This window comes from Propithecus coquereli, unplaced genomic scaffold, assembly GCF_000956105.1.
Source record: "Propithecus coquereli isolate 6110/MARCELLA unplaced genomic scaffold, Pcoq_1.0 Scaffold122, whole genome shotgun sequence".
NCBI lineage: Eukaryota > Metazoa > Chordata > Mammalia > Primates > Indriidae > Propithecus > Propithecus coquereli.
This window is the reverse complement of record NW_012136303.1, coordinates 194572-222354: the sequence shown is the minus strand read 5'-3', so window position 1 is coordinate 222354 and position 27783 is coordinate 194572. Positions and strand designations below refer to the sequence as shown.

The 27783-nt window shown below is 50.0% G+C and overlaps 1 protein-coding gene across 4 annotated transcripts in view; it reads left to right on the top strand.

The window, feature by feature from the left end:
* DLGAP4 (discs, large (Drosophila) homolog-associated protein 4) overlaps positions 1 to 27783 on the top strand; it is a 105976-nt gene that overhangs the window by 39029 nt on the left and 39164 nt on the right. For 3 of the 4 annotated variants that reach the window (XM_012637688.1, XM_012637687.1, XM_012637690.1), the window contains 3 exons: positions 17514 to 17875; positions 20433 to 20521; positions 21048 to 21460. In XM_012637688.1, coding sequence (XP_012493142.1) covers positions 17514 to 17875; positions 20433 to 20521; positions 21048 to 21460 — 864 coding nt within the window. Of the gene's footprint in view, positions 1 to 17513; positions 17876 to 20098; positions 20179 to 20432; positions 20522 to 21047; positions 21461 to 27783 lie in introns of all 4 variants that reach the window. The other variant, XM_012637689.1, reaches the window with a different exon arrangement.

Here is a 27783-nt window from a genome sequence, read left to right as displayed (position 1 = left end):
GAACTCTTCTCCTCTTCCCAAACTGGAGCTCTGCCCATTAGACACTAACTCCCCATTTTCTCCTCCCCCAGCCCCTGGCACCACCATGCTCTGTCTCTGTGAGCTTGACTTCTCTAGGTACCTCATTCTCTAACTAGCCCATTTTAAGGAGGTATATTTGAAAAGCAGTGGAGGAGGGGCAGTTTCTCTGAATAATTAACTCTTATGGTGGTGATTAATTCTCCAAGTTAATGTATACTGCACATCTAAGCTTCTGTGTGGCTGTGTTCCAGCAGAATTGTTAAAGGACCAATTGTCTCCTGGGAGGGCTTGCTCCACAGAGGCAGCCTTGGTTCCAAGGCTGTGGTGGCTGTGAGGAGCCTGGCCACAGGCAGGATAATGGGATGAGGAGGGCTGTGGATCTAATCATAGGACCCAGGTATAATTACTTGATCAGCTATTTGCTGTAGGATTTGGAACAAATCCCTCCACTTCCCTTAGCCTCAGCTTCCTCTTCTAGGAAGTGGGACAATACTTCCCAACATATTTATGTCCCAGAATTGGTGAGACAGATGGTGGACTTCCCTTTGCAGCCTTGAGAGTCCTAGCAAAGTGTTCAGATGTGGTTAAGGGCAAGTAAAACAGGGCTTCTGATCCCCATTTTATAGAAGAAGCAGTGGAGACTCAGAAGTAAAGTGACTTGCCCAAGGTCATACAGCACTTAACTGACAACTGTGTTGAAACCAGCTACTCTCACTCTACAAGTTGCAGCTATTTGGGGTTTCTTGTTGGTCAGTCTTTCGAAGGGTAGTTAGCTATGAAACAGATGGTTGCTTTTCCATCTTACTGGATTTAAAACATTGCCCAAGGAAGCTCCAGTGTTGATGGGCCTGCAAGGGAAGATTGGCGGGGGTGGTAAAAAATATTGGTGGGAATCAAGGACGATAATTCTTTGTCGTAGGAATAGAATCCTAAAGTATTTCCCAGTGATAATCTTGCCCAGGGACAACAAATACCTGTGCTTGGCAGTTACTCCTCATACTGGAGCCATGGCAAACAGCGTCCATCAGTCCCAGCACTCCCACTGAGCCCAGACACAGCTTCAGGTGCCTCCTCAACATAGGTGATACCAGTCAGCCGGAAATGGAGTGTCCAGTGGGATCTGTGCCATCCCCAGCCTAGTGAGGTTCCCACTTTTACAGACTGTCTGCAGTCTTGGGAGGGGCAGGCTGTGAGGGGCAAGTGATGTCACAGGTCTCTTTGTGAGAGCAGAAAAGGGTCTGGCAGGACAGCTTGAAGCCTGGGGAAGTATGTTTGCAAAAACATCGGGGCAGAGCAGCTCCCAGGGGGATAGATGTTATCACGGTAAAGTCTGCTTTCTTCTGGTGCTCCTTGGGATACTGGCTTGGGCTTGGGGTGTTTGTGAAAGTACATTGTAGTCAGATTCCATCAGCTAGAGGGGAAGGGCAAACTTGTCTTTCTACAGAAGCTTCTAGACTTTGTAATGGGGGTGTATGTCAGTCTTGCTGATGCGAGCTTGTATTTTTACTACTTGGGAGACTGGATACCGTAGAGGTTGGGTTCTGGAGGCTGAAACCTGTGGGGTTTGCACTCACTTAGCAGATAGAACATGACTCACTGTGCGACACAGAGCAAATCCTTCAACCTCTCTAAGCCTGTATTTTTCTTAGCAGTACAGAGGAAATGGTGAAAACATCTCTTTGAGGGGATCAAATATAAGATGCAGGTATAAGGACATCAGACAGTGACTGGGCTACTGCAATAGCCACCAATTCCTGAGCAGATGATAAACATCTGGTAACTATGGTTATTAGCCACTAGTATTCAGCCATTTATTACGGCATGGGTAACACTGTGCCATTGTTGGGGCAGGATTCTGTACAGAGGTGTTGGGGTGGTTGGCACCCTTTCAAATGGTAGGTGCTCTTTCAACGAGATCTTCCCCAATGTCACCATGTTGTGTTTTCAGAGGTGGTTGAGAGGAAAATTGAGTAGCAAGGCGTCTGGGGCATGAGGGGGAAGCATGTAGTCAAGGCTCGCTCCAGCCTGTCTTGTCTTGCTACGTCGTCTCCTGCAGACATGATTCTACTTGGTGTGTCTTCAGGATCTTCCAGGGTGAGGGCTCTGCCAGCCTGTACCACTTTTTGGGCAAAGTCAGAGATGGGGTCCTACCTCCTAAGTGTCAGCAGGCATTTGCCTGGGTACCTCTTCTGGGCCAGGGATGAGGTCACAGGGATGTGAACCACATGGTCCCTGCCTTCAGGAGGCTCAGGGTCTAAAACTGTGGTCCCCAATCCCCAGGCTGTGGACCAGTACCTGTCCGTGGCCTGTTAGGAACTAGGCTACACAACAGGAGGTGAGCAGGGGGCAAGTGAGCAAAGCTTCGTCTGTGTTTACAGCTGCTCCCCATCACTCGAGTCATCATGTAAGCTCCACCTCCTGTCAGATCAGCAGTGGCACTAGAATCTCATAGGAGCGCGGACCCTACTGTAAGCAGCACATGTATGTGAGGGATCTAGGTTGTGTGCTCCTTAGGAGAATCTAATGCCTGATGATATGAGGTGGAGCTGAGGTGGTGATGCTAGCGCTGGGGAGCAGCTGCAAATACAGATTATGATTAGCAGAGAGGTTTGACTGCACAATAAATGTAGTGCTCTTGGATCACCCCGAAACCATCCCCCTGGTCTGTGGAAAAATTGTCTTACATGAAACCTGTCCCTGGTACCAAAAAAGTTGGGGACTCCTGGTCTAAGGGGAGAAGCAGAAAAGTAAACAGGCTTGTAAAAACAGCATGGTGGGCAAGGGCCTATGATACGCCTAAGCGTGGGGTACTGACCCAGTGAAGGAGCCAGGGCAGGAGTCTGGGGAGACTGTCCGGAATGCTTTTTGGAGGGAGCAATGCTGGAGCTGAGCCCGAAAGGAGGAGGCAGGGTTAGAAAGGAAGCCGGGGTTCAGGCAGGGAGCAGCCAGTGCAGAGGTCTGGAAGCTGAGAGCATGGTGTGGTGGTGAAGAGGGCGGTGGAGAGAAGTTAGAGGAGTGCTTGGCAAGGCAGGGAGGCCAGTGGTCACACGCTAAGATATTAGAAAAATGCTGGTACAAGCATGGTGTGGAGGGGGTGGATGGCTGAGAGTGCTGGGCAGGACCCTGAACTTTCCTGAACTCAGCCCCTTGGAAAGGATAAGATCCCTCACTTCTGCCCCAGGCCAGAAACCCTCAGCCTCTGGTCTGCAGAGTCCCTGGAGGGCCTGAGACTGGGCAGCAGCTCTGTGGGCCCCACAGGCTATCATAATGACAGTTCCTCACCTGAGAGTCTTCTCAAGAGACTCTCACAGCAGTCCTAGGGCAAGTCAGTATTGTTCTCGTTTTATAGGTGGGGGAAATTGAGGCCCAGAGAGCCTAAGTCATACAGAGAGTGAGGGCTGGAACCAGTACTCAAACTCAGACTCCTAACCTGCTGGCAGTTTCTGTCATAAGCAGGCATTTGGAAGGGGGCGGGGTAGTAAGTGTCAGCTGATCTCATATTCTGAGGATGGATGCATCATCGCAGGTAGGGGCTTTTGCGCTGCCAGACCTCCCAGATGAAGGCGTGTTAAGCCCTGACTTTGCAAAGGCCCTGGTGTTAGTCATTTCCCCTGTGGCTAGGCTATATGAACATTCTCCTTCTGTTCCTTTTCTGCTTGTTGATGATACTAATAATTCTCCAGAGGCAAAAAAAAAAAAAAAAAAGAAAGTTGACCTGTGAATGCCATACACACAAAGATGATGTCTGATGTCACATCCAGAACTGGGTGTAAAGTAGGAGGACACAGAAAGAGCATCTCAGGCCTGGAAGGAGTGTTAAAGGGTCACACCTGTGGGCACTTGAGTTCCCTGCCTGGCATCCATCCTGCCTGTGTCTAGTCTGGCTAGCCATCTCCTTGGCCCCTCTTCCATCTTTGGCCATCTCTGCTTCCCCTTAGCAACCCTCACCTTCTCTCCCCACTCTGGGGCCACATATATGTGACAGTCTTTGAGGTATTTGAGGACAGTAACGGTGTCTTTCTGAACTGTCTCTTCCCGCCAGTTAGACACAGCACAACTTAGGGTGCACGTGGGTCACACACCCCATTTTCAACATCTGTCACAGACATCACTAATCACTTGTCGAATCAGTCCTAGGCTTTTTCATGCAGCTCCCTTTGACTGCCACGGTGCCCAGTCAGTAGAGGAGGCATTTCCTTGCCATCTCTGTACTTTACTGTGGGTTTCTTGAGGACAAGGACTACTCATCCTGGGTTTTTAGTGTCTGGCTTGATGCGTGGCTTCCCCACTATAAATAAGCACTTGCTGGAATGGGATCACCCTTTTCTCATCAGGTTCCAGTTTGGCAATGTCACTTGCCTAGATTTACCTGCGATACCCACTGTATTATCCAGAGTTTGGTGGGGACTGCCCCTCTCTGGTCCTGTGTCTTTTCTCTGCCAGTGCAGCTTCAGACTGTGTCTGTGTTCAGCTGGAGTCACTAAAGCATTCTTCCACATGTGCTGCTTTTCTTGTGTAATCGCCCTACTTGGGATCCCAAACTCAGGATCTTAATATAAACTCTGAGAAGAGGGCCCTCTCTCTTCCTGTGTCTCTGTCCCCAGAGCCTGCCTGGCACAGAGGCAGGCAGCGTTGCCTGTGCTGACCTGAACTGAACTCATGGTTTCCCCCATTCAGCCTGCATCGTTAGTCTCATCCCATGTCTTGGCTGCCCGGGGTTCTTGGCTCCTGCTTCTGTCACCCGATATACCACCTGCCACTCCAGGCACAGTGAATGAGCCTCTTACACCGTCTTGCTATTCTGGGATCTGCTTGGTCATTCAGAATGATGAAAGAGGCCAGCAATCAAGGTGCACAGGGCCCGGCAGCATCTGGCTTTGCACATTGGACACGGGGTCTGTGACAGTTTGTGAAAACCAGGCTTTTGTGACCCATTACCAGGGTTTGACGTCAACGCTCCAGAAGTGAGGGAAATTTTTTTGAGGCTCTTTTTAAGTAGTACTTCCCAGACTGGGCTTTTGGGACCTTAGGGCTTTGGAAAGGTAACAACAAGGCTCACATGATAGCGCCAGTATTTGAAAAGCCAAGCAGTATTTGAAAAGGCAAATTTTGCATTCTCCATCCCCAGTCCCTCGCCAGTCCAAACGGGCTATACTTGTCCAGTTTTTGCACTGGGCTAGAGCTGTGGCAGCTCTGCAACCAGCCATCTTCTGGTCACCACTAGTGACCTGGCTAGTGGTTGTAGCTTTGATACACAACAAGAAAATCATGATTTAATAACTACAGCTTGGGAGCTAGCATCTCTTTAAAGCTCAAACTCCTGGTGGGTGGGGTGGAGCAGGGCAGAGACCTCTAAGCAGAGCTACTGGCAGAGCAGACTCTGCAGGTGAGTCTGTGAGGATAAATAAGAGGATGTTTGTGGCAGATTCCAGCACAGAATGGGCCAGAGTGAATGTTGCCTGACGGGTTGCTTACTGGATATAGTTGCAGTAGTGGTGGAAATGGTTTTGGGGAAAGAAAATGTTCTTTGGAGGTCCCTGGTCAGGGGCTGGAGGAGGTGGGGTGCAGCTGTGGTTACCTCCCTGAATGCCTAGAGCTGGTGCTCTCCAGTCTGGGGAACCTGAAGACAGCTTCCTTTCTTAGTCTGGGGGACAAGGAACATCTCTACACTCAGCCCCAGGCCAGGGTCCCTGCTCTGCTGCCAAATCCTCAGTGAGTGCCTTTCTGATCCTTGGTTTCTTTGTGTGTACTGTGAGAGGCTGAGTTAGTCTAGTGGGTCTCAAAATACCATATAGAAATTCTATATAGAGGAAAAAGGGAAGATGGAGCTGCTCGGAGGGACCTGGAGTAGTGGGGTGAAGATCCAAAGAGCCTTCCCCAGGGTCCCCTTGGAGTTCCCCAGAACCTGGTTTGACAGTCACTGGAGTTACTATACTATCTCCTAGGGCCCTTCAGCCCTGGAATTCAGAGGCTCCACATCCTCTTTTCAATCCCAGCACCCCCTCAGCCAGCTGTGTGACCTGGCACCAGTGGTGCCACCTCTCTGGGCCTTGCTTTGCAGGCTGTGGTGAGACTCAGCCAAACTGGAGAAGTGCTGGGTGCCTGGGAAACCCTCTCCAGGGGTTCTGGTGTTCCTGGAGAGAGGGTTGGGAGCATCTGGACCATATGTCTGGAGAGCAAGGCCTGAAGAAAGGCAGTGGGCAACAGGGTGGGCTCTGTTTTAGCTGTGTGCTGGCATTCTGGCCCAGGGGCACCAGGGCCCTGTCCTCGTGGTCAGCAGAGCCAGAGCTGCCACCATCTAACCCACTCAGAAAATAGTCAAACCCTGTCCAGGGACCCTAGGAGTAAGGGCCCATTTAGGCCCTGACTGGGGAGCTGGCCTGGCCAAGATCTAGGCCAGACCCTGGCAAGTGGCTCCTACCTCCCACCCTGGGCAGTGTGGTTAAGTACTAGCTAAAAGCACTGGCTCTGGTTAGGAGGCCGTAGCTCAAATCCTGGCTTTTCCACTAACTGGCTATAAGACCCTGGGCTGTTCACTTCTCCCAGCCTCAGGTTTTTGTTTTTGTTTTTGTCTTCTCTCTCTTTGAAATGAGAATGATAGGCCTGGTTAAGGGTTGGTGAGCTGATATAATTTAAAGTGCTTCATGCTAGGCCAGTTCGCGTCCTGTCCTCAGTCCGTGGGAGATGCCCTAGAGCTTCTGAAGTCTCTGGTTTCCCACCCACTGAGAACCAGTTGTCCTGAAGTGTGGGTCCACCTGGAGGGCATTGCTTAACCTCTCCCCAAATGTGTCAGGAAAAAAGCTCCTCATACCCTTGACCTCAGCTCCGCAGCTGGAGTGTGAGCAGCTCTCCCAAAGAGCAGCCTGGGGCGTGGCGGGCGTGGACATTGCCCTGGCAACCAAGTAGGTCCCTCTCAGGCAGCTGCTATAGACCATGAAAGGGGGAGACCATCTGCGCTCCAGATGGGCTCTCCTGCCACCTGTGCCCTGGTGCCAAGAGCCTGAAACCAGACCTGGCCTGCCAACAGAAGGGGCTTTCTCTGTTTTCACCCAGCTGGAACACAGACGCCACCAGAAGTGCCTCCTGGCTGCCTCCATCTCAAGGTTCCCAGGGGATTCCTGCCTTTCTAAGGGGAGGCTTTATGGACAGCCTTCCTGGGGAGCAGGGAGGGGGCCGGAGCTCCAGGAGTATGGAGCTCTGAGGGGGCGGCTACTGCAGTGGTCACAAACTTGTGTGCCACAGGCCACCTTAGCTCCCACACATCTACCTGCATGGTGTTTCTTAAAACTACGAATTATCTCCATTTGAAAATTTGAAGGTTTTTTTTTTTTTGCCAATTGATTTTTTTATTGATACATAATAGATATACATAAGATATTTTGAAACTCTTCATGTATTGTGTAATGATCACATCAGAGTAACTGGGATATCCATCACCTCAAATATTTACCTTTTCTTTCTGCTGGGAACATTTGAATTCTTCTTGCCATTTTGAAATATACAGAAGATTATTCAGAGGTTTTATATACTTTCAGATTTCTGGCACATTTGGCAGCTCTGACAGTGCTGGGCCCAGCTGTCCACGTGGCAGCTTTGGGCCAGAGAGGTTAGATTCCCTGTAGACATTTTAACTGGCCACCTCTATTCAGAGCCAACCCACTTAGTTTACAGCTGGGGAAACTAAGGCCCAGAAGGGACTCAGGCCCTGCACAAGGTATAGTCCACCATGGCCAGTGGTGAGTTTGGAACCTGGCCGCCTGGCCTTGCAAAACGGAGCTTTCTACACTGCCACTCGTAAGGGTGAGAAGCCTTTTCTCATCTATAAAACATCAGTCATAATTACCTCTCCTCCCAGAGCTGTGTCTGGATAAAGCAGCACCTGGCCCAGGCCTCACTCAGTAATGATTCTTTTAAATCTGTCCTAATGGTACATCTTGCCCAGAAATCGTTACTGGAAGCACCACTTACTTACTTTCTCTGCCACTCTTCAGAAATGATTATTTGTCAAAACACTTTCCAAAGCCCAGTGCTTAGGGTTTGTTCAGCCCACTGCCCAACTTCAAGCAGAGTTACCCAAGGCTCTACCTGTCACCAGATTGTGCTTCTGTGGTGTGTGTGTTGGCAGGGTGCGGGGCGGTGTGTGTGCATGTGTGTATTGAGGGCTGTCCTGAAGGAAGTTCAAACCCCTGGCCCTGGGCATTAATTTCAACTCAAAGACAGGAGTAAATTATTCATCTTCCCCTGAGCCTCAGTTTACCCAGTTGTCAAATAGGGATTTGTTCATTCATTAAGTTTTTACTGAGCCCAGCGTGTATTGGGCATGGTGCTGGGAGAGCATCTTAACTGTATAAGATAGTCAAGGGACCTATGTTAGATACTCAGGTTCCCTATCTGGTAGGGGTGAGAGGCAAAAGACAAATGAACTAGTAAGTGGTCAATGTGTGAATGAAACAAACAGCGTCCTCAGAGAGGCCCTCACTGAGGATGTGCCACTTGAGCTGAGACCTGAAATCAGGATGAGCAGGAGCAGACACGCAGAGATGAGGGTGGGGATCATTTCAGACAGGGCACAGCAGGAGCAGAGGCCCTGAGGTGGGAGCATGCCTGGAGTATTTGAAGAATAGCAAAGAGGCTGTGTGGCTGGAATGGAATGAGCAAGGGGAGACCACAGGAACTGAGGTGGGCAGGGGACAGTTTCTGTTGTAGGCCAAGGTGAGCAATGTGGATTTTATTCTGCACAGAGTGGGGAGCCTTTGAAAAGCTTTAAAAAGGATAAGCAATCTCATTTGCACTTTTTAAAACTTCAGGATTTGGAGAGTGATTGTGGGCCACAGATAAAGCAGGGAGGCCAGCTAGGAGAAAGACCAGGCCTGTGGGGGTGGAGAGAAGCTGGTCTCTGTACGGAGAGGGCTGGGAATTCCCAGGCTTCTGGAGTGTGTACCTGAGTGCTTAGGGTCCCGACTCGGAGAGCAAGGCTGATAGGGAGGAGAGGATGCATTCTGGACACTTAGCTTGAGATGGCCTTGGCGTTTCCCAGCTGAGCTGGCAAGTGCACTGGGCTCTTGAGATAGTGGATGACAACACCCTCCTAGCTGCTGTCAGCACCTGTGTGCAGTAAAATCCTCTAACTTCAGGCTAGTCTGGAAGGACTTCATGGAGGATGCTGTGGGCAGAAAGAAGGTGCCTCAGTTCCCATTGTCCAAGCAGCTTCAGGAAGCTGAGAGGCCCTGTCTGAGAGGAGCCCCCCGCCCCCTGTATCCCCTGGCCTTGGTCCCTGTCCTCCCTCCACCAGCTAAAGTACCAAAACTCCATTTTGCCAAACTGTGCCCTGCTCAGCATCTGTCTTCTCATGCCTTGGGCTGTGGTGCCCCGCTCCTTTGCTCACAGAGGGTCCCTTCACTGGAAAGCCCTGCATTTCCTTACCCCTCAGTGGCTCTGGCCATCTATCCAGACCCAGTCAACTAATACTTCCAGAAAGGCCCCCAGACTCTCTCTCATGAGAGGATCACTCCCTCCTGCATCCAGAAACCATGGTAACAGAAGTTGCATGGGCCCACCCACAATTACAAAGCACCTCGTGTCTGTCATCTCCTTGGCCCCTACCCAAAGCACATTGGGTATCACATCCCATTTTATGGGTGGAACAATTGACGTGCCAAGGCAGTGCAGTGGAGGGGCCGTCGGGCAGTGGTCAGCCTTCAGGCAGCCTGGGTTCACTGCCTAGCTAGGAGGTGAGCGAGGGCAAATCACTGCACCTCTCTGTAAAATGGGGCAGTGACAACCCACCTAGTACATGCTGGTTCTGAGGATCCGTCAGTCAAAGTCAATTCCCATTATTCATAGTAGTTAAGTTCACAAAGTCATAGCAAATACTAAACTATTGCTCCTAAGGGAAAAACGGGGTCACTGCAAAGCCTCTGGGCACATTTCCACCAACCAATCAATACATAACCTTGTTTTATGTGTGTTTCTGTTTAAAGATCCTTTACTGAATATATTATTGATTCATTAACATTGAAGTTGTGGCCAACAGCACTGCGAGTCATGCCTGAATGAAGCATGTCTAACACAGATTTTTCCCATAAGACACATGCAGGCTTCTTGCTCTTAGAACACTAGGCAGCACTTCAGCACTATGCCTGGGGACCATTCTAAACAGTGAACTCTCCAACAGAAAGCACAAAAATGGGAAAATAGACCATGCAGAGGACACTTGTTTACAGTACAAGAGCTGAATGAGAAGGGGGAGTGTCTGCTTGTGCAACCTCAGCTGCAGATGTGTGCGTCAGGCGCACATGTCTATGAGAGACCACAAAAGCCCTGAGTGTTGGTTTTGCGGTTACAGGTAAATTTAATTGAGTAGGTAAATTCGCATGTACACAGGCCATAGATGACTAGGATGGACTGTATATGAAGCACTGGCTCAGGCCAGCCCCAGTCAGTGCTCGCTAAGATCATCTGTTAGCGTCAGAGTCAGTACCAATAGGAGTGCATCCTGGCTTCTCAACACGGCTCTGAGGGCAGGGCCAGCTCCCAGAGCTTTATGGCTTTGTCTTCAGTGTGACACCTTTGTAACCTCTTGGCTTCTGTGCATGTTGGGGTCCAAGACAGGTGCAGATTCTGGAGGCCCTGAATGCCCCTACCGAAGGATTCCAAGTCCACTGGGGGGTTGTGGCACCATTGAAAGGTTGCAAACAAAACAGTGACATTGTTGGATTCCTCAAATGGCCGGGGTGGAAGAGGGGCAGGAAGGCAGGACAGGAGGTTGTAAGGCCAGGGTCAGCAGTGTGGGTGGTCTTAGAGAGCCTGGCTCTAGATCCCGGGAAGAAGGGAAGGGTGGGAGAGGTAGCTGGGAGGAACCTGGGTGTGGGGAACAGTGGAGGATCCCCAGAAGGACTTGGGGAGGGTATTGGTGTGAGAAGTGCTAGCTGTCCGTCCCCCTTGCTGGAGTTTCAAAGTGAAGTTTGACATTGCTAATTCTTAAGGCACAGTGAGGGAGGGGGGGTCTCAGACTGAAACAGTGGGAAAGGAGGGGGTCTCATGCAGGGGCTGTCAACTGGGAAGTGGCTCTGACAGGGCAGTTTGTCCCTGATCCTGACCTAGCTGCTTAGAATTCTCTCCCAACACCCCCTGCTTTGTGGGGGGAGAAACAGAGGAGAGGAGGAGGAAGGAATTTGAGGCCAGTGGGTGGGAGCCTTTGACCTCTGTCTTCACCATAGCACACAAAGGAGTTGCCGGATTTAGCTGTTTGGGTTGACAGGTTACTCACTGGGTGGGAGAGGGGATGGGGTCTCACCGGCCCTCACCGCTTCCTCTGACAAGCCCTTTCCCCAGCTTGGCAGAGCCAGCAAAGGGACTTAAGGGAGTCTGGCTCCATCCGAGGCCAGCCCCACCCACTCATGGGGAGCCTTGGGCTAGGCCCCACTGTCTTCTTTGTAAAGCCTGCTGCCTTGGCCCCCACACCGTCTGTGGCCCTGTGGCATCTGTTCCTCTGGGGGAGTCTAGGCTTCTTCTCCTTTAGTCCCCTGCCAAGCTCAGGCCCCTGGGAGCCAGCAGGCATGAGGACCTTGCCTGGCCTCCAAGACAGTTGACAGGCGCTAGCTTCTTGGGGAGCGCGGGAGGTGGAGTCACAGCTACTCCTGAGCATTTGAAGCTCTGTTTGGCCATCTTATACACCTTGGCATTAAAAACAAAATGCAGAAACAAATTCACTCTGACCTGATGAATACAGTTGGGCAGATAAAATCTTGGGGTGGAGGGCAGAAATAACGAGAAAGGGAGCTTCTCCTTAGAGGCAGCAAGGACTTGTGTGCTGTGGGGCAGGGAGGCTGGGCTAGATGTTTGGGGCCAGGGGCCAGCTGCATGGAGGATGCATCACACAGCTGGCTGCTGCCTGAGCCTTGGCATGAGTTACCTGCATGGCTGGGGAGGGGTGGTGTCGGAGGCAAGCATGCAGCCCACGGGATGGGACAGGTGGTTCAGGATGCTGTGACTTAGCAGGTGCTTCACTCAGGAGCTTTAAAAATACTCTCAAGGACCAGCTGGGGGAAACAGTTACCCCTCAGCTTCCCAGGCAAATCTAGAAGTTTTCCAGACTGAATGGACGAAGAGTTTGACTCACATGCCGTGTTGTAAATTGTGGCACACAGAATGTCTCCTCGGGGTAGGGAAGGTCAACAGTCACGTGCTGGAGGATGCAGGGCTGGTCAGTTCCAGCATCTTAGGTCTCCGGGCCACTTGCCCCCCTCTCAAGTTTGGTTGGCACGTGATGGCTGTGCACCATCTGGGCCAGGCACTAGGCTGTCCACACACATGGGACAGTCAGGAGATAGGACCACAGCCCTGCGTGCTCCAACTGATGCACAGAGAAAGGCAAGGGGCTGGCTCTCCTTGGGCCAGAATGTACTGGGGCTGGAGGGCTGGCAGGAGGCAAGGAGGCTGGAGGACAGAGGAAAGGGGCTTTGGCAGAAACAGGTGCACGTGCAAAGGCTTGGACGCCCGGAGGTGTGTGTTTGGGAACGGTGCACAGTGCGTTTACTTCTCTAAAGCTGGAAGGGGCATGTGAGGGAGTGGGAGGGGCAGGAGATGAAGCTGCAGAGATGGGTTAGTGGGGACCAAGCAGAAAGGACTCTGGGTGAGGGGGGCAAGGGCAACATATGTAACCTAAACATCTATACCCCCATGATATGCTGAGATAAAGAAATAAATTAAAAAAAAAGGACTCTGATGGGGGCTGGAACCTTGGATACTAAAATGTTGGGAGCTTTTGCTATGACCAAATCATCTTGATTTTTGGCAACTGAGGTTTTTTGTAGTTACAATGAGGTTGATTTTCTCATTCAACAAATGTTTATTGAGAGCTTTCTGTGCTTGAGGCATTACCCTGGGCCTGGGATGTGACCTGCTGTGCCAAGAAAGAGTTCCCCCAACTGCCCCAGCCATCAACAAGTGAATTCTTCAGTGAGCTGGTGACAGGTGTGGTAGGTGTTCTGTTGGAGATTCCTGGGTGGAAGAGGAGTCAGGGGAGGCCTCTAAGAGGAAGTGACGTTTGAAACACGTAAGACCTGAGGGAAGCCTTCCAGGCAGAAAGAACAAACGGCATGTGTAAAGGCCCCGGGGGGGAAGAAGTGGCTAGAGCTAGACGTTGGAAGAGGCAGGAGTAAGTTGTTGGCCTGTATTTCCTGCATGAATAGTGTTGAAATACTGTTACAAGGTCAAGTCCCATTCCTCTACCCCAGGGGGCAGTACTCAGAGCTGAAGGGTGCCTGCCCCCCAGGAAGCCCTCGAGGTCCCCAAATCTTCTGTTAGACACACCATGTATCTGGCTGTAACCTGTGCCCCATGAGACACAGAAATCCAAGATAAGCTCACTTTTCCTCTTATCGCATCTGGCTTGGACTCACATTCTGGCTGGTTCACTCTCCCTCTAGTGACTGGCGGCCTCAGCCAGGGCTCAGGGCCTCTGAGTGCGCTTTAGTAGAACTCTGGGCCCAGCAGCCCTGAGAGCGAGGCTGGAGGGTCAGTCCTCTGTCCAGACTTCTGGCAGCACCATTGTCTTCTGTTGGGAAGAGGGGACACCTCTTCCCCACCAGATCCTGGTGAATGCCGCACACACTGACTACTCACAGCCAGGGTTGTCTCCACCTCACAGATGGGGACAAGGACTCTGACTGGTGTCACATAGCCTCAGCCAGGCTAAGAGCCCAGTTCTGGCCTTCCCATACTAAGTGCTACCCCCATAAGGGGAATATTCCCCCTTTTTTTTTTTTTTTTTTTTTTTACTTTGAGACAGGGTCTTGCTCTGTGGCCCAGGCTGGAGTGCAGTGGTATGATCATAGCTCACTGCAGCCTCAAACTCCTGGGCTCAAGCAATTCTCCTGCCTCAGCCTCCTGAGTAGCTGGGACTATAGATACATACCACTGCACCTGGCTAATTTTTAAAACTTTTGTAGAGGTGAGGTTTCACTGTGTTTTCCAGGCTGGTCTCCAACTCCTGGCCTCAAGTGATCCTCCTGCCTCAGCCTCCCAAAGTGTTGGGATTACAGGCTTGAGTTACTGTACCTGGCCCCCTTAAATACTTTGAGCAAATTGAGGCTGGCTTCACTGTTCTGATCTAGGACATAAAACCCCACTGAAACCCCGCTTCCTTTGGGACTTTTAAGCCAAATAAATCCATTCCTGAAATCCTCAATGAGTTAGCCCTGTCTCTGCTAGGCACTGGTGGCTGTTGGCTTTAAGAGCTATTCTAAACGTCCAGTTCTTGGGAGAAACTACCCTTGAGCTGACCCTGCCAGGGGCTGGGAAGTGGGGAAAGTTAGGCTTGCCCCCTCCAGGCCCAGTTCCCTCTGTACCAAAAACCTGCAGGAGCCATGCCAGCGGTAGGCGGGGCTGAGCTTTCGCTTAGATGCAGCCGATGGAATCGCTCGTTTTTACAAGGAAGAAAAAGGGTCCGCACAAGTGGTAAATGACAGAGCTGGGATTTGAAGTCAGGCTTGTCTGGTTCCATGCTGCTCTCTGGCTTCTGGACCCTTATCCCCAAAGGAATGACTCTCAAATGATACAACTGCAGGCAAGTGGGGAGAAGGGGACTTTCCCTCAGTCACAGTGATGGGTGGCCCCATACCTATATCGAGGGAGAGGATGACTGTGAAATGCTTTGAGTTTGTCACGGGCTGTGTGAATATGGTGTGCTGTTACCCAGTTAGAACCACCCCACCCGCCTACTGCACAGATGGGGGTCTGAAAAGTCTGGAGGGTGAGCAGGAGCTTGCCTAGGCAGAGCCAGGCCTGGGAGCCAGCCTCTGCTTTCAAGCTAGGCCCCTCTTACTCCAGCGGCCAGATTTCGGCTTGGTGTACCCCTGCAGACCGGTCCCAGGGCCCAAGGCCTGGAGAGCACAGTGAGCTGGGCTGTTCAGTTGAACAGATGTGGTTGCCACTTATCCCTGGCAACTCTGGGCAAGTTGTCTAACATTTCTGAGCTTCACGTGCCCCACCTGTAAAGTGGGTATAATTGTTACCCCACCTCACAGAGTCACTACGAGGCTTAAATTATAAAGTCACAAAGCTGCTGAGCACAGCTTAGTAAATGACCCAGGTTTTGGCTGTCAGCCTGCACCCTATGGCCCACGGAACGCAGGAGCTCCTGTTCCCTGAGCAGGCCCGTGCCTCCTCACACAGGCGGTGAGCCCTGCCTTCTCCTGGCCCAGAGAGGTGGCCTTACTTCTGCCCATGCACTGTTCTTCTTAGGTTGGTGATCAAAGATTGCAGGTGTGTGTGTCTGGGGGATCCCCGAGTTTTCTGAAGGCCTGAGCAGGACTGGGACATTTTGAACAGATGAGTGGGAAGTGAGTGCTGCTGGCAAGGAGCTACCAGAGCATTTTGTCACCTCCAGATTAGGTTGGGCACAGCGTCCAGCTCCCTGGGCTTTTCCATTGTGGCATCTGTTACTTTCAAACCACTCATTTCACAGGTGTTTCTCTGCTGATGAGGCTCCCAGCTTCCCTGGAATCCGGTACAAGTCCTTGGCTTTATAGATGTCTATTGGATCAACAGACAGATGGATGAGTTTTGTTTTTTTTTTTTATGTTCATTTTTTTATTTTTAGGTAATTGTAGATTGACATGCAGTTGTAAGAAATAATATATAGGGATCCCATGTACCTTTACCCAGGTTCCCTCAATGGCAAAATCTTTACAAAATTGTAGTACAGTGTCACATCCAGAATATTGACATAGATAGAATCCACCCATCTGATTCAAATTTCCCCAGTTTCACCTTTACTTGCTGGTGTGTGTTAGTTCTGTGCAGTTGTATCACATATCTGGGTGCATGTAGGCGTCTCCACAGGGTGCAGAACTGCTCCCGGTGCCTCTGGAGATATACACTCACTTCCCTGTCGCCCTCCCCACCTCCTTCTCCCTAGTGCCTCTCTGCCTCTGCCCCTGGTGAGCACTAATCCATTCTCTATTTTTATAATTAGGTCATTTCAAGAATGTTATAAAGATGGAATCTTATAATACATAACTTTGGCATGGCTTTTCTCGCTCAGCATAATTTGCGTGGGACTCATCTAAGTAGTTGCTTATCTCAGTGGCTCATCCTTTCATTGCTGAGTGCGTGCATGGGGCAGCCGTGCTGCAGTTCGTTTTATCTTCCACCCGCTGACGGACGTCTGGGTTGGTTCCAGATTTTGGCTGCTACAAATAAAGCTGCAGTCAACATTCATGTATAAGTTTTTTGTGAACATGGTTTCGTTTCTGTGGGATAAACGCCCAAGAGTGCTATTGCTGGGTTGTATGGTAATTGCATGCTTAGTTTTGTAAAAAAATTCCAGTGTGTCTTCCAAGGTGCTTATATCATTCAGTTTATCCACATTCTTGACAGCATTTGATGTTGTTTTATTTTAGCCATTCTGACAGATTTGTGAAGTGGTATCTCATACTCGCAGATGGATGGATTCTGCTGTCTCTTGTCTGTAGTCCCTGTGGCACTGGTCCTATCTTGTGAGTTGCCATTGGGCCATCACTGTCACCGTGATTGACAGCCCCTTGAAGACAGGGCTTATCTGGCTCCAATTCCCAGCCTGGGCCTGGACCAGAGTAGGGGCTTATTTTAATCCTCACAGTGGAAAGGGCACTTGGAGTTAAGGTGCTGAGAAAGGCATTCGACCTAGCCCCTCACAGCAAGCAGCTACTGCTGTTGGAAAATTACCTTCTATTTCAAACAGTTCAGCATCTGAGAAGGAAACAGTGGGCCTTTGGTGTTCTGTGTCCCTGCTGTGGGCCAGCCCCTGGCTGGGCAAGGAGTGAGACCCAGAGATGGCTCAGACTCCCTCCCAGGGCAGGTCCTGGTTTCCTGAATTGTAGTGGAGAACAGGGAGTCAGACCAGGCACGATGGAGTCCTGGGAGAGCAGACTGGTGTATGGGGTTTTCACATGAGGAGGAAGCAGTGGGGTGGGAGTGGATGGGGGAGGCGCTAGCTGGGCCCTGAAGGACGTGTTCATCTTTGACCAGATGGGGAGGGAGCATCCAAACAGAAGGAAAGGACCAGGGAGCAGTAGATATCTCAGTGACCTTGAGGAAAGCCAGGTTAACCATTCCTTAGCTCTCCTGACCTCTGCTCTGTTGTCACTGTCTCCACCTGGTACAGGCCAGGCTCTGTCACAGCCTTGTGGCACCACGCACCTCACCATCTAGCTCATGCCCCAGCTGGGTAACACCTTTGTGTGTGACGGAGGTGGAGGGTTAATGCTGGCATCCCCCACTGGACTTGGCCTTGCATGAGGGTGACAAGGCCGATATGTGTCTGTCTTGGTGGTTGCTGTGTCTGACCCTCATTCTCCTGGCCCAGAAATCCTTGCTGAGGCAATGGCTGAGGCCATAGCTAAGGCCAGGTCAGGCAGGACCTCTGCCTTGGAATGGGCTTGAGAGGGCTGGAGGTTTCACCTTCTCACCTTCTCCCCTTCTTTCCTGTCTTCTCTCACCATCTGCAGGTTCATCATGCCTAGTGGCATATAAGAAGACCCCGCCACCGGTCCCTCCACGCACCACATCAAAGCCGTTCATCTCAGTCACGGTCCAGAGCAGTACTGAGTCTGCCCAGGACACCTACTTAGACAGCCAGGACCACAAGAGCGAGGTGACTAGCCAGTCGGGCCTGAGCAACTCATCGGACAGCCTGGACAGCAGTACCCGACCGCCCAGCGTGACACGGGGCGGAGTCATCCCAGCCCCTGAGGCCCCAGAGCCACCCCCAAAACATGCAGCTCTGAAGAGTGAACAAGGGACACTGACCAGCTCTGAGTCCCACCCCGAGGCCATCCCCAAAAGGAAACTGTCATCTATAGGAATACAAGTAGGGGCTCCTTTTGCACTCTGTGTCCTCGGTCCGCTCCATGCACCTGCCTGCGTGTAATTACATCTGGCGGAGGCCCACTAGGTCTTCTGGGAAAAGGTGGCTTGTCTGTCTGTTTTGGGAGGTCAGCCCCAAGTGACCAAACCAAATTCCACCCATAGCCATGCCTTGCTCGTGTCCACCCACACATGCTGCAGAGTCTGCAGCCGTGGGTGTGTGTTTCTGCTCCTCTGGTGGGTTGTCCCCGTGAATGTAGTTACACTCAGCCAGCCATCTCCTGTCCACTGTTTGCCTGTCTACTATCTGTCTGTCCACTCCACCTTTGCCCTGCCAGCCAACCTGTGGGAGGCGGGACTGGCCTAACAGTTCTCTGATCCAAGGTCAGCTCGGGTGCGGAGGCCCTAGCCCCGCTTGGCGTCGGGAACAGCATGGAGCATAGACACCGGTGGCCAGGGGCCCAGGACTCAGGGCCCTGGAGCCATGGGGGTTGTTCGAGGGGAACTTTGCCCAGAGCCCTCTCGGGCCTTGGGGACAGGTAGGTGGCTTGATGCAGCAGGCCCATGTCAAATTGAGAAGGGTGGTGCTGGTCCTGATGCCTTCTTGTGTGGGAAAGGGTCCAGGCAGATGGTTCCCATGAGCCAGGTGGCCAAACTCAGCACACACCCGTAGCCACGGCATATAGCATTGGGTACACCGGCTTCCCCCCTGCTGCTTCATTGCACCTCCTGCATGCATCCAACAGCAGTGTCTGTCCTCTCGTTGCTGAGCCTGGGAAACTTGGGCCCTGCCTTGCAGTTTCCAAGAGTTGCTCTGAATCCAGAGTGAGAGGACTCTCCCTGCCCTGGCTGGACCTGCAGACCAAAGTAGGGCCACTCAGGGCAGTGAGGGAGGGGTGGCTACAGTGGGCGAGGGCTCAGGGGGAGGCAGGGCCCTCCCAAGCCCAGGGGGTTGATTGAGGAGAATGAGGTGGTATGCATTGTGGCTTAGGGCTGGAAGGGCTCTTCATTTTCCCAGCACCACCTCCCCCCACCCCAAGCAATCGGACATTGGCGAGTTGATGACAAAGCACTGGAATGCAGAAGGGCATGGAACGCAAAGGAGAGGACTGAATGGAACAGAAAAGGCTCGATATCTTGTACTCGGCTGGATTTGTTTCCCCCGAGAGGCAGCTCTGGGCTTCAGTTTCCCCACATATATATATAGGAAGAGACTTGGCCAGGAGACTCTGCTGTCTTGTTTTCTGGGCTCCTTCATAAGGGTCCAGCCCCTGCCCTGCACAGCCTCTCCAGCTGGGATTCTTAGAAACACAGAGTAGCCTACTCTGACCCTTGGTTCTGACCACCCAAGTCTTTGGGCAGTCCCACCCTGTTATTGGCCAAGCTAGATGCTTTTATCTTCCCAGAAGGCCTGAGAGAGAGTTAGGACCACTCTTGATTGATTTCACCCAGAAAATGACACTGGGATAAGGACTCTAGCTCTTTGACCCATCCTGGGCGTTCCTTTCCCCAGATTCACCCCCAGCCCCATTCTGTGCTCTCACTGCAGCTCCTTAAAGATAGTGAGGCGGCATTCCTTGAGTTGGCTGTTGCTAAGGGTGAGTGTGGCTGCAGACCTTTCCCAGAAAGCCCCCCTGGCCCCCACTTCTGTCCATGAGGCCAAGAGCCTAGAGAGTCCCTAGTTTCTGAGGATACCCTGAACCCCAGTCCTACCCCTTGGTGCCTCAAGCCTTAGGTCAAGTGTGGGTTCTCCCTCATTCTTGAGAGATGATTAGCGCACTGGCCTGGCTGCTGCGTGGCCAGGCACCTCTGTCTTGGGTGCCCTGGCCCAGGGCATCACTGTTGCCGTGGCGCTTCCACTTCACAGGAGCATAGAGAAAGTGCTTTGGACTTAACCCTGGCCCTTCCCCAGGGCCACCCACTGCCGAAGGCAACCTCAGCCAAGTGTGAGTGGGGCCCAGGGATGACATCCCATAGTGTCCAGGGACTTCACTGGCTCTTGCCTTGGTGGCAGTTTCCAAATCCAGAACTGCTGTCCAAGGTTTGCTTTAGTATAGGCTCCTCCAGCCGGCCCTTCCCGGCTTCAGCCACAGGGTTGGGGAAGTGACCTTTGCCTCGTACAGCCCCCAGCTTCAACTACACCAGATAACGGCTGTGGCTTTGTGTGTGTGTGTTTTCTTTCTCTTTCGTCGTCCTTTCTTTTTTCTTCTCTCTGATGCGTGTAAAGGAGAGGACTAGAAGGAACGGTTCCCACCTCTCGGAGGACAACGGACCCAAAGCGATCGATGTGATGGCACCCTCCTCAGAGTAGGGAAAGCCAGTCATCTCCGCCCCACCCCACCTCCCGTCCACCTGCCCGCCCGCCTCCGCGCGAATGAGCAGTGCCCGGCTTAACCTGGTCCAGCCTCGGGCCCACGTGCAATGTCCGCATGCCTCGTGTCCGTCTGTCCACATGTCCGTTTGCGTCGTCCCACTAATGTGAATTTCAGCAGCAAGTGTGTTGTTTGTTTTTTATTTTTGTCTTTGTCTCCGTGCCGTTGCTGTCGTTGTCCTTCAATAAGGTTGACTGCATTCAGCCAGTGCCAAAAGAGGAGCCCAGTCCCGCTACCAAATTCCAGTCCATCGGGGTTCAGGTAGAGGACGACTGGCGGTAAGTCGGACAGAGGTGGCAGCTGCTTCTCCCCTCTCCTCTCCCTCCCTCTGCTCTCACCTCTCTCGCTCTCCCTAACCCACTTCTCCTTGCTGAATTTCTAATAACCGAGCTGGGTTTGGGGTGCGGGCGGGGGCCCAAGCTTGGGAGGCTGGGCAGGGGGTGGGAGGGTGGACAAATGAGCACTTGCTCTGTGAGACCAGTCAGCCCCTGGGGGGCCAAGGCTGGGCTGGGACATGGCCCCAGCTACCCTGATGTTGGTGGTCTTCCTGGCCCCACTGCAGTAAACAGGCAACCTTATGACCGTGTCCTTGTGTGTGTATGCGTGTGGGCTTGGGCGGGGTGGGGCAAGGGCTGAGCTGAGAATGAGATGGGGGCTGTGGGACCCGCTTCAGGCGCATGGTGAGCAGATGATGCATCCGTTTCTCTGTCTCCCGTGTGTCCGGGTCAGGGCGGCCTTTGGTCTCTGGCCCTCTTGGTGACACACTCTTTCCTGTACCCTCCCCATGTACCCCTCCACCCACAGAAGCAGCGCCCCCTCTCACAGTATGTCCTCCCGACGGGACACTGACTCGGACACCCAGGATGCCAACGACTCGAGCTGCAAGTCATCTGAGAGGAGCCTCCCGGACTGTACCCCACACCCCAACTCCATCAGCATCGATGCTGGCCCCCGGCAGGCCCCTAAGATTGCCCAGATCAAGCGCAACCTCTCCTATGGAGACAACAGCGACCCTGCCCTAGAGGCGTCCTCGCTGCCCCCACCTGACCCCTGGCTTGAGACCTCCTCCAGCTCCCCGGCAGAGCCAGCACAGCCAGGGGCCTGCCGCCGAGATGGCTACTGGTTCTTGAAGCTACTTCAGGCAGAAACAGAGCGGCTGGAAGGCTGGTGCTGCCAGATGGACAAGGAGACCAAAGAGAATAACCTCTCTGAAGAAGGTGGGTGCTGTAAGGATGGCCCCCTGGGGCGAGGGGAGGTGTACACAGCTGGGTCTCCAGCTTGTGGCCAGCCAGCCTCGGAGCCTCTGAGTGGGACAGGTCTCTTAGCTTCTGTTCTTGTGCCAGTTCTTGTGGTCTCCCCTTATTTTCATCCTTCCCTTTCTGTCATCCATCCACCTTGCAGAAAGGATCACTGGCAACAGCTGCTAGCTGTGCAGGCTGTGGGGTCAGCCACACCTGGATTTGAATCCCAGGTCTTCCCTTACTAGTGAAGTGATCTTGGTCAAGTTACTCTGAGCCTCAGTTTCCTCGTCTATAAAAATGGAGCCAATCCACCTCTCTCACCGCGTAAGCATGTTGTGAGGACCGAACATGGTAATGCACGTACAGGGCCCGATGAAGTGCTGGACGCAGAAAGGCAGCACCACAGTTTACGCCTTCGCAGCTCCTTACTGAGTGCTTAGCGGGTGCCGGGCACCAGGGATCTAACTGGGCCGCAACAGGCTGAAAGGAAGTCATCTGCTTTCTACCTAAGTTTCTGTCTATCCATGCCTGTTTCCAAGCATTCCTGAGAAATTAGGTCAAAGAAGAGCTGGAAATGTATTGGGAGCCCAGATTCACAAGTGGTTAGAGGGGAGCGGGTGGTTTGGAGGCAGGCCCTGGGAAGCCCTGCGCCGACTTGGTTCAGCCAAAGCTCTGGTTCCCAGTTAGCCCCTCCTCCACAGAACATTCAGGAAGGACAAATCTTAAGAGCATCCAAATGGAATAGACCCTGCATCCTGCTGACGCCTTATGGGGTGGGCCCTGAGGAAAGCTCCCTTTGATGATTCAGAGGGCGCTTCAGGGTCATTGTTTCACTGTCCTTTAGGCCAGTTCCCAGCTTTGATGTCACACCCACCAGTGTGCAGGAGCTGTTGTGAGGGATGTGCCCAGTAACTCTTTACAATGTCAGTATTCCAGACAGGGACAGGGACCAGAGAGCACTAAAAGGCTTCTAACAGAAAACATCCAGCTGCTGCCCTACCTGGGCCTTGCCCTACTTTTAGCTCTGACTAGCAATATATTCTGGTATTTGCCTTCCTATTTCTTTTTTAAAATTTGATTGATTACCTTATATTTCCTCTCTAAAAGCAGTCATCATTACGAATTGATTTCCTGTTATCCTAGACAAGTGTTTAGCGCTGTCCTACGACCTCTACCTCCTGTGCTCCACCCTCCATATATTACGTCACAACTGTTGGTTAAATAACAAGCAATACCCCATTTTCTAAATTTTATACATGCTCTACCAGATGTGCCAACCCTCATCAATTTTTTTTTTTTTTTGAGACAGAGTCTCACTGTTTTGCCCGGGCTAGAGTGCTGTGGCGTCATCCTAGCTCACAGCAACCTCAAACTCCTGAGCTCAAGCGATCCTTTTGCTCAGCTTCCCGAGTAGCTGGGACTACAGGCATGCGCCACCATGCCCGGCTAATTTTTTCTATGTACTTTTAGTTGTCCGATTAATTTCTTTCCATTTTTAGTAGAGACGGGGTCTCGCTCTTGCTCAGGCTGGTTTTGAACTCCTGAGCTCAAACAATCCGCCCGCCTCGGCCTCCCAGAGTGCTAGGATTACAGGCGTGAGCCACCGCGCCCGGCCTAACCCTCATCAATATTATTTTCCAGATGTGCAAACACATCAGATAATCTCATGATTTCTTACTTTTCCTGATCCCCTCTGTCCTTTGCCCCCGCCTGGCCAGGTTGCTCTCTGTCCAACTGCTGTCCTGAGACTTCCCCTTTTCATCACTTGGGACTGCCCTTGGCCAGTTTCCTGTGATGGACACCCTGCTTTTTGGACGACATGGTCTTCTGTTTTCTTGGTTTTAATCCCTCATTTTATTGGAGCACATATTTAGAAATTTTTGGAAACTTTGCATGTCTTCGAAGTCACAGTATGGCTGGGTGTATAAAGTTTAAAATAATAAGTATAAATTATTTAAACATCAATATGTATTTATGTCATTTTATGTAAATAATAGAAAGTTAAAATAATTTTCCTTCAGAATCTTAAAGACTCCATTATGTTTAGCTTCTGTCACTTCTGCTGAAAAGCTTGATGCTGTTCCAACTCTTAGTCCTTTATTTTTGTTACCTCTGAAGGTTTTCAGGATCTTCACTATGTCTGTCTTGTGAAATTTCTTGGTGATGCGCTGTGGAATGAGTGGGTCTTTTTGTTTCCACTTACTGTGCCAGTAGTTAGTAGGCCATTTCTATTTGGAGACTCCGATCTTTTGTTTCCTAAAAATAATCTTGTATTAATTTTTAAAAATAATTTCCTCAGTTCTATTTGTTATGTTTTCTTTCTCTGGAATTCCGTCAGTCAGTCATTGGACCTGCTAGGTTGATCCTTAGTCTCTCCCCTTTTCTTTTTCATGTCTATCTTTTTGTTGTACTTTCTGGAAGGTTTTCTTTCTTTTTTTTTTTTTTTTCTTGCTCCGTAACAGCTTTATTGAGGTATAATTCACATACTATAAAATCTACCCTTTTAAAGTTTACATTTAGTAAATTAACAATGGCATTTACTGTATTCACAGTGTTGGGCATCACTACTACCTAATTTCATCACCCCAAAAAGATGCCCCATACTCATTAGCAGCCACCCTCCACCCTCCCCAGCCCTGGGCAACCGCTAATCTACTTTGTGTCTGTGGATTTGCCTATTCTGGACATTTTGTATAAATGAAATCATATAATATGTGGCCTTTTGTTTCTGGCTTCTTTCACTTAGCATAATGTTTTTGCAGTTCATTCATATTGTAGCATATGTCAGTATTTTGTTCCTTTTTTTTTCTTTTTTTTTTTCAGAGACAGATTCTCACTCCCTAGCCCTGGGTAGAACACAGTGGCGTCATCATAGCTCTCTGCAACCTCCAACCCTGAGCTCAAGTGATCCTCCTGCCTCAGCCTCCTGAGTAGCTGGGACTACAGGCATACACGACTGTGCCCAGCTAGTTTTTCTATTTTTGGTAGAGATGCAGTCTCCCTGTCGCTCTGGCTGGTCTTGAACTCTTGACCTCAAGCGATCCTCCTACGCTGGCCTCCCAGAGTGCTAGGATTACAGGCGTAAGCTATTGAGCCCAGCGTTTTTTTGTGTGTTTTTTTTTTTTTGAGACAGGGTCTTGTTCTCTCTCCCAGGCTAGAGTGCAGTGGCATCATCATAGCTAACTACAACCTCAAAGTCCTGGGCTCGAGCAGTCCTCCTGCCTCAGCCTCCCAAGTAGCTGGAACTGTAAGCGCATGCCACCATGCCTGGCTAATTTTTCTTTTTTTTTTTGTAGAGATGAGGTCTTGCTCTTGCTCAGGCTGGTCTCCAACTCCTGGCCTCTCGCTTTTTGTTCAGGCTGGTCTTGAACTCCTAACCTCAAGCGATCCTCCTGCCTCAGCCTCCCAGAATGCTAGGATTACAGGCGTGAGATACCGCACCCAGCCTTTCATTCCTTTTTATTGCTGAATAATATTCCATGTCATAGATATATTACAGTTTATCCATTCTTCTGCTGATGGAGATTTGGGTTGTTTGTACTTTTTGGCTATTATGAATTATTCTGGTGGCTCAAACCTGTAATCCCAGCGATTCAGGAGGCTTAGGCAGGAGGGTTGCTTGAGGTCAGGAGTTCGAGACCAACCTGGGCAACATAGCAAATCCCTGTCTCTTAAAAAAAATAAAAATAAAAAGCAAAAAAATTAGCCAGGCTGGTGAGAGGCTGGGGTGGGAGGATTGCTTAAGCACAGGAGTTCGAGGCTGCAGTGAGCTGTGATCACACCACTGCATTCCAGCCTGGACAGGAGAGTGAGACCTTGTCTCTTAAAAAAAAAAATGCTGCTATGAACATTTGTGTACAAGTTTTTGTATGGATGTATATTTGTTTCTTTTGGGTATATACCTAGGAATGGAATTGCTGGGTCATATAGTAACCCTGTGTTCAACATTTTGAGAAACTGCCAGACTGTTTTCCAAAGCAGCTGCACCATTTAACATTCTCACCAGCAGCGTATGAGGGTTCTAATTTCTCAATATCCTTGCCAATGCTTGTAATCACTGGGCTTTTTGATTATAGCCATCCTAGTGGGTGTAAAGTAGTGTTTCATTGTGATTTTGATTTGCATTTCCATGATGACTAGTTGTGTTGAGCATCTTTGCATGTGCTTGTTGGCTATTTGTATATCTTTGTTGGAGAAACCTATTGAAATTGGGAGGTATTCTTGGCTTTGTCTCCAAATTCTGTCCATCATTGTTTACTGTGGTCATCTAAATGTTGCTTTTTCGTAATATTTTCTCCTTATTTTATGAGTATGGTATTTTCTCCTATCTCTCTGAGACTTACATACATATATACATATGTTTGTTTTCAAGTGTCCCTGTGTTGTTTCCGTTTCTTTAGGTTCCTTTTTTCTATTTGTCTTTCATATTGGAGGCCTTCTTGGAATGTCCAGTGATCTTTGGTTATTTATACATATTTAAAAGCGAGGCCTTAACGAGGCATGGTGGTTCACACTTGTAGTCCTAGCTACTCAGGAGGCTGAGGACGGAAGATTGCTTGAGCCCAGGAGTTCAAGTCCAGCCTGGGCCACATAGCAAGACCCATCTCTAAAAAAGTTTTTAAAAAGCAAAAGTCTTGGTAATATACTGGTATGTTGGTAATATATGGTAATAGCATCAAAGATGAAATTACTTAAGCATTAGGATAAAACTCTTTACTAGCAGGCTAATACTCATAATAGCAGGATAAAAGCTGTTACAAATACTGCTGCTATGAATATTTATGTACAAGATGTTTTGTTTTCCATCCTTTTGAGTATATACCTAGGAGTGGAATTTCTGGGTCATATTTCTATGTTTAACTTTTTATTTTCCATTTTTTATTGTGGTAAATTATATAACATGAAATTTACCTTTTAACTATTTTTAAGTGTACAATTCAGTAGCGTTAATTACATTCACAATGTTGTACAACCCTCACAACTATCTGTTCCAAAACTTTTCCATCACCCAGAGCATACCCTCTGTACCCATTAAGCAGTAACCCCCCATTACCTTCTCTGCCCAGCCCCTGGTAATCTCTAATCTCTATAAATTTGGCTGGTCTAGATAGTTCATATAAATGAGATGGTATTATATTTGTCCTTTTGTGTTTGGCATGTTTTCAAGGTTTGTCCATGTTGTAGTATATATCAGAACTTCATTAGTTTTTGTGGCTGAATAATATTACATTGTATGTACAGTATCTACCATATTTTGTTTATTCATCTTTTGATAGGCCCTTGGGTTGTTTCCACCTTTTGGCTACTATGAATAATGCTACTATGAAGATTGGTTTACAAGTATCTGTTTGAATCCCTGTTTTCAATTCTTTGGGGTGAATAACTAAGAGTGGAATAGCTGGGTCATATGGTAACTCTGTGTTTAACTTTTTGAGGACCTGCCAAACTGTTTTCCAAGCAGCTACACCATTTTACATTCCCACCAGCAATCCATGAGGGTTCTAATTTCTCCACATCCTTGCTAACAGTTGTTTTCCATCTTTTAAAAAGATTATAGCTATCCTAAGGGATATGAAGTAGTATCTCATTGTCATTTTGACACAAGCCTGGTAGGAAGCGAGTGTGCCTCCTGTAGGACTGGACTTCAGGTGGCCTGGTCTCTGGGAACTCTGTAGTCCTTGGGCAGGTGGAGGTAGGGCCTGCATGGGTTACTTTACCACGTGTGGTGGGCCTCACTTCTCTGTGGAATTGTACCTAAGGGGCAGTGCTGGTTGACAGAAATGTCAGGGAAATTCTAGCCTTGCGCATGGCCTGTTGCAACATTTCCTCCTTTAGGTTCTATTTCCCAGTTACCTCTTCCCAGACCTGATCAAAGGGTCATAGCCAAAGACGTTCCCCTCAAGGAGAAAATACTCCCCAGCCACCAGCCTGCCCTTGTCAATTGGTAAATAAAAAGCAATTTCTGGGGCATAGGGTGAGGGGAGGAGAAAAAAGAATTCTATGGTTCCATTTTATTGGGGTGGGAGAAAATATTGCTATCTTGTTTTCCAATGATAATAGAGAAATATGCATCTGATTATGAATTTGAGGAAAGGTAAGGTAACCATTATGAGAATGGAAAAGTATAGAACATCCAAATTAATAAGGGAAAAGATAGAATGCTCTAGAATTTGAGCAAACCAGTAAAAATAAGAAAGAAGAAGAAACTTGGATCAAAAGAGAAAATGAAAAGCAAAATTACAAACTACATAGAAGGCAATGGAAAGAACACTTCATGTTAAATAAAACCTATGAGACCT